Source organism: Erythranthe guttata, chromosome 12 (assembly GCF_056151865.1).
Source record: "Erythranthe guttata isolate IM_541 chromosome 12, IM_541, whole genome shotgun sequence".
In the NCBI taxonomy this organism is placed as follows: Eukaryota; Viridiplantae; Streptophyta; class Magnoliopsida; order Lamiales; family Phrymaceae; genus Erythranthe; species Erythranthe guttata.
Window position 1 is genome coordinate 12,083,034 of NC_142544.1, and position 12,137 is coordinate 12,095,170.

General features: G+C 32.8%; 1 protein-coding gene across 5 annotated transcripts; it reads right to left on the reverse strand.

Moving 5' to 3' along the window:
- Window positions 1-7,353: 7,353 nt before the first annotated feature.
- Window positions 7,354-11,866, reverse strand: EMB2794 (Tetratricopeptide repeat (TPR)-like superfamily protein). 5 transcript variants are annotated; one of them, XM_088826719.1, is made up of 5 exons: window positions 9,291-11,866; window positions 8,359-8,570; window positions 8,053-8,135; window positions 7,877-7,952; window positions 7,354-7,729 (listed from the first exon to the last, which is right to left on the reverse strand). In XM_088826719.1, the coding sequence occupies exon 1, from the start codon at window positions 11,654-11,656 to the stop codon at window positions 9,398-9,400; it is 2,259 nt and encodes a 752-aa protein (XP_088682845.1). In that variant the 5' UTR covers window positions 11,657-11,866; the 3' UTR covers window positions 7,354-7,729; window positions 7,877-7,952; window positions 8,053-8,135; window positions 8,359-8,570; window positions 9,291-9,397. The 5 variants fall into 5 exon arrangements, with proteins under 5 accessions (XP_088682845.1, XP_088682846.1, XP_088682848.1 ...); XM_088826720.1 differs by having other exon boundaries at window positions 7,898-7,952; window positions 9,291-11,810; XM_088826722.1 differs by having other exon boundaries at window positions 7,898-7,952; window positions 8,359-8,591; window positions 9,291-11,781.
- Window positions 11,867-12,137: the final 271 nt, after the last annotated feature.

Genomic DNA, 12,137 nt, shown 5'->3' on the forward strand with positions numbered 1-12,137 from the left:
TTACTATGGGTGTTTGACGGCTAGGGTTAAAAGGAGAGGCTAGGGTTTCAAGAATATGCTGTCACAGATGTCTATGGATTACTACGGGTTACTACGAATTACTACAGTTTCCTATGGGTGTATATATATGACTGAGACCGATTTTCTTTTTTTTTTTAAATTTATAATTTTCAATATTACGTAGAAAAGAATGGAAAAAATAGATTTCTACTAAAAAAATACGAAAATGAATAATAATAATAAAAAAAAAAGTATTGTGTTCTAAGTAAAAAAAAATGTTCGATGCAAAATGAAAATGTTAAATGCATAATAAAAAATGATAAACGCAGTTTAAATATTATTTGATGCAAATTTCATATTTTGTGTGTGGAGGGCATTTTTGGAATAAAATTTACAAAGGATGTGAAGCAAATGTTTAGTTAGATTTGTCATTTAGTTCAAATAAGTTTTGTCACCAGGGACCTATATCCTAAGGCCCCTATATTTTATTTCATGCTGTTTTGTTGAAGCGATTTACAAACAAAAATGAGTGCATCGATGATTGGAATACACATCACGATGAGGTAAAATTTTTATGTTTTCGTTCGATAAATCTGAAGAAAAGAGATGACAACCAAAACGCGCACCCAAAAACCTATTTCCACGACCAACTTGAAAAGTACGATCCACGCACTAAAGTACAATCCACACCCAATATGAGCGTGGAAAATGCTTTCGGGCTCCCAACTTGGCCGTGGTTCGTTGTTCTGGACACCCAAACCAGCGTGACACTAAAAAATGTTTTTTTCTTTTTTGTTCTTTTTCAAAATTTTGTTTTAGGAAAACCAACAAAATTCGTCTACATTTGAATTTGATCGCAATGAGTTTTTGAAGTCACAAACTTGTTTAACTCGATAGATAAGTTGATACATTGGCCGATGACGATCCATAGGAGTCTTGGTGTAAGGTTGGTTAACAAAAGTAGTCATATGAATAGATTATATCTGACTTGTGACTTGTGATCTATTTAGGATGAAACGAGTAACTGCAACAAACATAAATGTGGAAAATCCGAGATGGGTGGTACCAAAAAATATAATTGTGCTTTTTCAGTTGGTGGGAGTCCAAAATTACGGGGTAGAGGGGACTTAAGAGTATTACAGGGGAAGTATAATCGTGATCCAATATATATGTCAGGGCATGGGTCGAGTAAAATGACTCAGGAGTTGACCGTTACTGAAAGTTAGGAAAAAGCCATGTGTCGCTGAAGAATAATTTAGCACACTTGAAAGATCAGAAGTTAGTCAAGAATGTGCATTAGAGACATATATACAATGCAAAAACGAGAATGAAAAAGCATGCGAGGGGCAGGCATACAATTCTACAACATTAGGATGGGTTGCTTTGGGAACATAACTATTATAAGTGGATTCACGCTAATCTAACTACGCATGAAATTGATATGATGTGGGCTCATCCCTAGTGCGTCGAAATATTGAGGTTGTTACCGTACGTTTTACTGGTCGACTTTAAGTACAAAAAAAAATAGTACAAAGTGCCTTTGTTGGAGATCGACTTTAAGTAAAAAAAAAAAAAAAAAAAAAAAAAAAAGAAAAAAAGAAAAAGAATAGTACAAAGTGCCTTTGTTGGAGATTATTGGTGTTTCACCCATAGGTTTGAAATTTATTGTTGCAGCAGTATTTATGCTCCATGAAAACAAAGATGGAAATTGACCAATGTGAGAAGGTTTTCCGTCCCCGAGTCTACCGGGTGTACTTACAACATATAGAGAGCTAAGACTCATGAAGCGATAGACAATATGTTTCCAGAATGCACATTATTTAGTATCTACATTCCATATCAATAGAAATGTGGGTCATTGTATTTCACAATGTGTGGGTAATACTAAGTCGCCAGAGAGTTTACATGGTAGTGTGTTTTATGGTGAAGATGTCCATAAATATTGGCAAAGCATTATTTTACATAACAAAATTTGATTTTCAAGTAATTTTAGCGAGAAAATAATTTAATGGTAGATGAAAATAAACAGTTTAACATAATACTTTCTAGCACAAAAATAAGTACTCCTGCACAGATGAAAATACCCTCAATTTAACATCCATACAAAAGTTTTTTCTCATCTTGGTACAGATTACAATTTTAATTTTTCCACCCTTCAACTATTTTTTTCACAAAATTACATAAAAAAATATATTTCATACAAAAAAAAAAAGAATTTTGTTTTTTACCAATTCCGATAAAATTAATTAAATGCATACATACCTATTCAATAATTTAATAATTTTATAGTGAATTATTTTATTAAAATTATATTTGATCACACCAAAGAAAAATTTCATTTCAAAATGCTACAAGTTTTTTTCGGGGGCGTCAAGTGTGAAATGCTACATTCCAAGGGAGCAAAATGAAAATAAGCCAAATATGCAATAAAATTTATGTTATATATTTTTAAATAGTATTAATTTTTAATATAAATTCTCTATCAAAAATATATTATAAAAATATTATTTGGTTATTAGTATTTAATTAATTTAAATTTTAATTAAAATTATAATATAAGAGGTGTATGTTTAATATATATTTTTTAATGTAAGAAGTACAGTGTTTATGTATGTAATTAGACCTAATCTCAGTCTCTGTCTTTCTAATTACTCAATATATGGTCAAGGGTAAAAATATATTTTCAAAAACATCAATGGTCACTACACACTATAGTTACTCATTTACCATTTTTTTAAGAAAATTATTCGTGAAACTGATGATCGATAACTATTGCGACTCCAGTCACAAAACATATCTCACCTAAATTTTCAATAATAACAAAAAATAATATAATGATGATATTACAACACCAAGGTAACAATAAATTATGATTATGCACTAATTATTACATATAAACTATGTAGCACGGACACAGAATCGGCGATACAGGGAAGCAGCATGATCCAAAAATAGGGATACGGGAACTTTGGGGAAATGTGTAAATATTAAAAGTATAGGGATGAATATATATATATATATATATATGAATTATTTATATGTTTATATTCTATATAAACATATATAAGTTTTTATTTATATATGAATTATTTTTATAGAAACATATGCAAAATAAATTTTTACGATCAACTATCAATTTGCAATTGATCATTAAATCATGTAAATAATTTGGGAAACAACATGAAAATTTGCTATTTATACACATTTCTAACTATTTAGAAATTGCAAAATGGACCATAAGGTGTCCGGCATGTATTTTCGAGTTTCCAACAAGAAACATTTTCGAAACGTGGAAACGTAGTTGAAGTTTTCGTGCTACATAGTGCTACATAGAGCCTACAAGTAGTTAAGTTGGATCATCGGTTTCACGTGTCATATATGAATTAACTAACTCAAGATACTTGATAAATATGTCCTAACATATGAAGTTGTCTCTAGCATCCTTTTTTTTTTTTTTTTTTTTTTAATTTATATCTTTCATTTAGTTGTATTAATTTATGTTGAAAATACTTAATTTTCAATTTATTTTATAGGGTAAATGGCAAATAGGCCCATGACAAGCGCATTTAATTAAAAGAGGGACATTCAACTTTTTTATCTTTCAAATAAATCCAACCCATTCAAACTTATTTGCAAATAAGAAAAATCCTTTTATATATACCAAAATTACCCTCAATTCATTGAAACCCAATTCAACTCCAATTTCATGATTTACACCCCAATTTAGCCCAATTTCATCAATTAACCAATTTTAACCCTAATTTCAATTTTGAACACAATTTTGAACCGCCACCACTGGAGACCGCCGGTCGCCGCCGTTGACCGGCGTTGACTTTTTTTTTTTTTTTTGAAAAACTTTTTTTTTCCCGAAATTTTTTTTCGGCCGGTCAACTGCAACCGCCGAGTCTCGGCGTTGACTTTTTTTTTTAAATTTTTTTTTTTCTTAAAAAAATAATTTTAATTAATATTACTGTCTTGGCTGCTAAATTACTGTCTCCGGCAGTTATTTAACAGTCGGAGACAGTAATTTAACTGTTAATGACTTTTTTTTTCTTCAAAAATATTTTAATTAATATTACTGTATTCGTTGCTAAATTACTGTCTCCAACAGTTATTTAACTATCGGAGACAATAATTTAACTGTTAATTGACTTTTTTATTCTTAAAAAAACTATTTTTAATTAATATTAGTGTATTCGTTGCTAAATTACTGTCTCCTGCAGTTATTTAACTGTCGGAGACAGTAATTTAACTGTCGGAGACAGTAATTTAACTGTTACTTGAATTTTTTTTATTTTTTTTTAAATTTTCTTATAAAAAATTATTTTAATTAATATTACTGCATTGGCTGCTAAATTACTGTCTCCAGCAGTAATTTAGCTGTTTTAGATAATAATATTAATAATATTACTATTCGGGAAAATAATATTCATAATATTACTGTCCCAAACAGTAATATTACTGTATGAGACATTAATTTTGTAGCCAGGACAGTAATATTAATTAAAATATTTTTTTCTAAGAAAAAAAATTCAAAAAAAAAAAGTCAACGCCGGAGACCGACGGTCAACAGTGGTGGACCGGCCGGAAAAGAATTTCAGGAAAAAAATGTTTAAAATAAATAAATAAATAAATAAAAGTCAACGCCGGAGACCGGCGGTCTCCGGCGGTCAACGCCGGAATCTGGCCGGAAAAAAAAACATTTCAGAAAAAAAATTATTTTCTGAAAAAAAAATATGGGAGTTAATGTGATATATTTATTTAAATCCGGGGTCAATGTGTAATATAATGGAAGTTAGAGCATAATGGGTGGAACTGATAAGAATTATATTATGGAGGGTATTTTAGACTAAAGACATGGAGATGGATTTAATTGAGAGACTATTTTTTTTGTGGACCAAAATGCATTTAAGTCCCATGTGATGGGCCTTTTTGCCATTCACCCTTATTTTATATACTATTAGTCATTAGATAATATATTATTTTTCAGCAATCAACCTTATATTAGAATCTCAACTATTTTAACACTCCTAAATTAAATATAATTTCTTTAAGAAAATTATTGTCTTAAAATTTAAAGATAATACCTATCACAAATAGAAGATGTATCGTTACAGAAAATCAAAACAAAGAAAATGAAAAGAATGATACATAAGATTAAATTAATATTCAAATTTCAAGTATTAATATTTGGGTGGTTATATACGCATGCGCTATTTTGGCGAACATGCATTTTTTTACCATAACTTTTTACCTTTTACTTTAAGTTTTTACCATTTTACATTTTTATTTCTAAATCCTATAATTCTTTAAAAACCAAATTTCAACATTCATTGCAAAACAAATTAGATATTCAACAATTTCTAAAATGGATCCAACAAATATAGACCCGGAGGTAATATTTTGGTTTTTTATCGAATTTTCAAGTACTCGTGTGATATTACGCGAGCACATGGCATGTGCTCGCGTAATATCACACGACGCGAGTACTTGATTTTTTATTTTTTATTTTATTGTGTTCGTGTGATTTTGCACGAGCACATGTAACACGAACAAAAAAAAAATTATTCGTCTTCTCGTGTGATTTTGCACGAGCACATGGCATGTGCTCGTGCAAAATCACACGAGAAGACGAATAATTTTTTTTTTGTTCGTGTTATTTTACGCGAGAACCTTCTTAGTGGTCGTGTAAAATCACGCGAGACCTGAGTTGGTTCTCGTGTAAAATCACGCGAGCACAATTTTTTTTTTAATAATAATAATAATAAGCCGTAAAAATATATTTAAAAAAAATAATCTTACTCGCGTGATTTCACGCGAACAGAGAAGTTTTGGTCGTGTGATTTCACGCGAGCAAAACATCCATGTTCGCGTGAAATCACGCGAGTACGTTTTTTTTAATTAATAATAAATTAAATTGCATTTAAAAAAACAAATTAAAAATTGTACTCGCGTAGTTTCACGCGAACAAAGAGCTTTTGCTCACGCTGAATTACACGAGTACATGGTCTTTGTTTGCGTAAAACTACGCGAGTACAATTATTTTTTTAATTTTTTAATTTTTTTTAATCATATTTAAAATACAAAATAGAAAATAGAATAATTTTTTGACACAATAAAAAAGGAAATCGAGTAATAGTCCAACACAATCAAAATAGAAAATCGAGTAATCGTTCAAAACAATAAAAACAGAAAAACAAGTAATTGTTCCACACAATCCAAATAGAAAAATGAGTAACAATCATCCTAGTACATAACCAATGAAAATGGAAAATAATAGTCAAAATAAAAAACAACTGTCATAATCATCCTACTGTCTAACCCTCGATCCCCTAATCCTAATCCTCGGTCCCCCACGACCCCTGCCCCTCCCGGGTACAAGATGGAGATACTGAGCAGGGGGCATCATCAAATCAAATAACTCTGGCTAAAATTGACATAAATTACCGTCGCTTTCCTTCTACGATAGGATGCAAGAACTCCCCGATCTCTAATACGATCCGGATCATCCGGATTGTTCGACTTCCGACCTAAAGCTTTCACTAAACTCTTACCTTTTCCCGTAATTTGACTCGTTAAACTTTTTCCTCTACCTCCGGCCATCTACAATTTAACAAAAAAACTGAAATAGTATTTAATTTAAACAAAAAAAAAATTAAAAAAAATTAAAAAAAAATAAAAAAAATTAAAAAAAATAAAATTAAAGTTGCTCGTGTGAAACAACGCAAGCTCAGTTCATCGAGCTCGCCTAATAACACACGACCTCAATTTTTTTTAATTTTTTTCAATAAAAAACATACGAATTTAAAAAAAAAATTACATTAATCTACTCGCGTGGTTCTACACGAGTAAAACAAAATGCTTCGTTTAAAAAAATAATTCAATAATTGTAATCTACGTAACGAAACAATCAAAAAAATGTAAGAATTACCTCCGATCTGATCGTCTCGATCGGGATCCGAAATCGAAGTACAAAAGCTTGAGAGAGTTTTTGTGGAAATTTACCTTTTGTTTTTTCAAGAATGGTAAAAAAAGTGTCTGCACGATTAAATTGTGCCTGCACTAATCATTTCAGTTAATATTTTAATACATACCATTTATTTAATGTTCTGCTCCGTTGCCTTCGTAATCTTAAGGCTTCCGACTACATTGTCACTATGGTTTCTAAACAACTCATTAGTTGTTAATTCATAAGATTCTTCAGTTTCAGAGTGAAAAAAGGTGATTGATCGGAAATAAATAGTGTTAATGCTTGTTCGACTCCTCAAATCTTTCACATCCTTCCCCAAATTAAAAATTTCAAATTATAAATCAAAACATTGCCTAAGTTGCTTCAAAAAAAACAATGAGATCAGCTAAAATGAACAAGTAAAAATATATATCATATGTTAATCGAAAATCACCATCACTATACTTCAAGAGCACGGTAATTACATAAAATTCCAGGGTGAATATTCGAAATCACCATCACTATACTTCAAGAACGCGATGATTTTTCAAAAATGAAGTCCCCAACTGCCTATGCTCACTGGTGAGGAGTAAAAATAATCTTGTTTTTTTTTTTTATAATTATTATTTCAATAGAAAATAAAGAGTGAGGGTTCATTTTATACTTGAAGAATATCCATGCAACTTCTATCCCTGCAATATAAATCAATGGAGCCAACCGTAAACTTCTTTAGTTGGAGAATTTTGATCAGAGATTTTCAGTTTTCTTTTCGAACTCCACCTGCAAGAGGTACAAAAATACATCAAACTTACAAAGATACATCATTTAAGAAAACCGAGAACTGAAAAAATTCATTATGAAAAGAATTGACATAAGTAAATCGAGAAATTAAAATATAATCAAGGAAGAGTTCGGTGCAAAAAGTACCAAAAGGAAAGATGTCGCTACCGTTAACGAGCCATATGATGTTCATAATAAACCAGGATGGATTTAAGCTCAGAACCTGCAATATCACAATTGATTAAAGGAATTAAAGAAAAAGACAAAGGAATTAGACAACAACTAAACTAACTGAGCACTAAATAAACGCTATCATAACTCACACTTGTAATACGACCAAAGATAATTATTCTTCTTCAGACAAGATTTCTCACTCATGTGGAAACTGCGACGACATCAGCAGAACCTATACAGATACTTCAAATTAATAAGTTGGCTAAAGAAAGATCATAAGGATTCCTAAAATTAAAATCTGATTGGACTCGTGAGAAACTGAACCCGGATTTAATTATGTTAATTTGATATTCAGTAAAGCTAAAGTTGACATCTCGCTTCTTGGAAAACATGATAAAAGCTTTTTTTCGAAAAAAAAAAAAGAAAAGTGTATAGAATATCAGAAGAATCTTTACCAATTCAACTTGAAGAAAGCACATAGGTGTACACTTCTGATGTTAACTTCAATTTAGAAGTTTCGAACAATGCAGGGCCCGTAAAAGTAGTTTTTTTTTCATTTCATCAGGGGTCGGTCCCATATTCGCCTTGATGAATGATACGGTAACTCATTTGACAACATGGACTTGGAAAGATGATTCCTCAACTCGGTATTTTCCGCTGTGGGAATCTGCATCAAGTGTTAAGACAACTAATCACAAATAAGTAAAACAAATTTACGAAATTTGAGGACAAAAGCATATGCTGACTGTAATGCAAAAGTTAATGACGGGCAATGATTGGATTTTTATGCAAATCATTCTTCAACAGTTGTTACCAAAATGACGGTCTCCAAATGTGCAGGAGAGATATCAGGTTACGGAGAACAAAAGAAACACACAAAAAGTAAAATCCGGATAATTGAAACAGTTGAATTTGACATGTTTTGCCGCAACATCGAAACTATGTTGAAGTAATATTTACGAATTTTCTAATTAAATGGTAAATATTTTCAAAGGAAATGTGGTAAGACCCCACTTGATTGTGAGTACAAATTGCATATTCTGCAAATGCATAAAATAGTGAACTTCTTTTATAATGCATATTCCACTGCACATAGAAGACGATGCAACTCATCTGCTACTTTCATGTGTACATAGGTAACGAGCAATCAATGAAACTTGCATAATTCATACTCAGTAAGCTCGGGACAGAAGACGAAAATTGCTAATATGTTTTCCCCACACTGTCAAATAACTATAGATAGAAGACGAGTCCAAGAAAATAAACGTTAAATATCATCAGCTACACCTACAGATGCAATACATTTGCAGCAGAATAAGTAATTATAATTCAAATAAAGGGCTTGAGGGGGCAAACCGAATTTGGAACAAAGATGCTCGATGTTTACCTCTCTCACTGCAAGTTGGAAGTTCAAGAACTCAATGCGTTGCCTCAAGATCATGTCGTCAAATGTCACAATACATCAGAAAAAATCATAAGCTTTTATTGCCAAACTCATCTAGTAATAGGAGCATGACCCCTTCCCGTCATTTCGTCTAGTAATAAATCAGCTTCTTCCGTGTTACCAAACTCATGATACTTGTGTATAAGGCAACTGTAAACAACTTCATCGGGCTCAACTCCTTTCTCGATCATCTCATAAAGCAACGCCCTCGCTTGCTCAAGCTGACCAAATCTAGACAGCCCAGAAATTAAACACGTGTACGCATGAAGATCCAACTCAATCCCACTTTCAGTCATTCTCTTTACGAGACCCAACGCTTCCTCAATATTTCCCTGCTTCATCGTCCCATCGATCAAACAAGTGTATGCAATTTTATCCAGAACCAATCCCCTCTCAGTCATTTCCACAAACACCTTCTTAGCATCCTCGACGCGTTCGTTTTTACAGAGACCGTGAACGAGTGATGTATAGACAACAACATTGGGTTGCAAGCCAGAACTTTTCATACAATTAAAATAATCTATCGCCTCGTGAACATATCCCAATCCGCACAAACCATTAACTAACGAACTATACGTCACGATTGTCGGATTTATTCCTCTTTCCTTCATTTCACTAACCAAATTCCGTGCCTCTACGTTTTTCCCCGCCTTGAAATAGGAATCGATAAGGGCTGTATATATCACTTCACTGACCTCTACATTATGCTCCTTCATTTCGTCCAACAATGCATTCACATCATCGAATCTTCCCACGTTGCAGAGCCCCCAAATTATAGTTCCGTAAAGAACTAAATCGGGTCTGATATTATTCTCCTTCATTATTTCAAGAATCTTCATAGCATCATCGATTCTTTTGGCTTTAAGGTATCCATGCATAAAAGCTGTATACATAATCCTGTTCGGTACAACCCCGTCTTTCACCATAGCCTTAAAAACTTCCTCTGCTTCATTTATCTTACCGTGTTCGCATAGCCCGTCGAGCAATGCAGTATACGTGACAATATTTAACTTCAGAGCAGCTTCGAACATCTCTTTAACAAATTTCAGAGCATTATCCGTATTCCCCAATTTAAAATTAGCATCAATTAGAGAAGTATAGGTAAACTCATTAGGAGTCAAACCAACTCGTCTCATGTCGATAAAGAACTTAATACCCTGCTCCAACATTCCTTCTTTACAAAAAGCATCAATGAATGTGCTATACGTCACAACGTTAGGTTTAATACAGCTCTCCTTCATCTCTCGAAGAAAGGTGAACGCCGTATGCATTTTATCGTATTTACAAAAGCAATTAATCAACGTATTGAAAGTAATTAAATCTGGAAAACACTCGGCTTCTTTCATCTCCTCGTACATACAAACCGCCTCGCTCAACTCCCCATTTTTTCCGTACGCGTCTATAAGTGAATTGTAGGTAACAACGTCGGGAAAAACACCCGTGTTCTTCATCCTCATAAACAAGCTTTTGGCAGCTTTTAAATCCCCGACTTTACACAAAAACCCAATCATTATGTTGTACGTATATATAGACGGAGCTACTCCAGCTTCAACCATATCGTTGAAAAACTTCTTCGCCAACGCTCTATCTTCCACCTTCGAGAACTTATGCAATAGATTATTACACGACCGTGCTTTCGGCATAACTTTAAAATTTCTCATTTTCAAGAAACAATCCCTAGCTTCGTCGAGCATTCCCAACTCAACCAATACACTAAATAACTCATCGAACACCCCATAACCAGCAATGCAAACATTCCGAGTCAACCACAGCACATCCAATACAGTACAAGAAGGAAACGGCTGTATATTATTATTATTATGTAAAATAACCAATTGACGAAGAACATTGTGGGCATCCGAGTACATTCTCGAACAAAACAGAATGTGAGCAACGACGCAGTAATTCTCAGTCGTATGGCGAAAACCGATTTGGGTTTCGGCCCACTTGAACAACTTGAGAGCTAGTGCAGGATCCTGCTTCAGTCCGATCAAGATTTTCGACACCCAAATGGGGGACAATGCCGAATCGAAGAATCCCGAAATCCGAAAATCATTCCATCTCTCTTCGATTACGGCTTTCTTAATCGTTTCCAAATTGAAAAGTTCATTAGAATCGGTGGTAAAATTAAGAGTTGTGGAGAATGAGCAACGGGAACAGAAAAAATGAGTGAGTATATTTTGTGAAAAGAAATAATAAGGAGTGAAAAGCGATGAGCTTACACCATGAAAAGGAGAGGTTTTGAGCCTGCGAAGGAAAAATAACATGGCTAAAGCAAAACCAAAGAGAGATGTCAAGAGTTCAGACATGGGCTCCGTTTGAAATTAGACACCGAACATTCATTGCAATCTTAAATCAAATGTTCAGGTACACTGCAACTCTGTTGTGGTTTTCAGAAAATGGAACCTCAAATGGAGAGTCAGTAGGGTTTTTGGCACTGAGGTTTGAAGAAGGGAACTCTATTTTTCTTTTCTTTTTCTTTTTTTGTTTTTTCTTGTTTTTTCGAAAAAAAATTGTGTAAAGTCTCTAATGGGCTGTCAATGTTGGTTATGAGAAAATTTGACTTAATTAAAAATTAAAAATGGTTTGTTAGGCCCATACTAGAGACACCCGACGGGGGAAAACTTGTATTAGTTGAGGCCATTAGCTCTATAATTCCTCCATCGAATATAATTAGCAAGAACCCCCATTTAGGAAATTTAGTTATCGAAATGTCCTTCCAAAAAATAATTAGAGAAAACCCCTTAGTTAATATTCCACTCGAATGCTATTTTAATAATTCTCAAATCA

What these genes read in the sequence shown, in the direction of transcription:
- EMB2794 (XM_088826719.1), bottom strand. Translation starts at nt 11,656, where the DNA reads ATGTCTGAACTCTTGACATCTCTCTTTGGTTTTGCTTTAGCCATGTTA.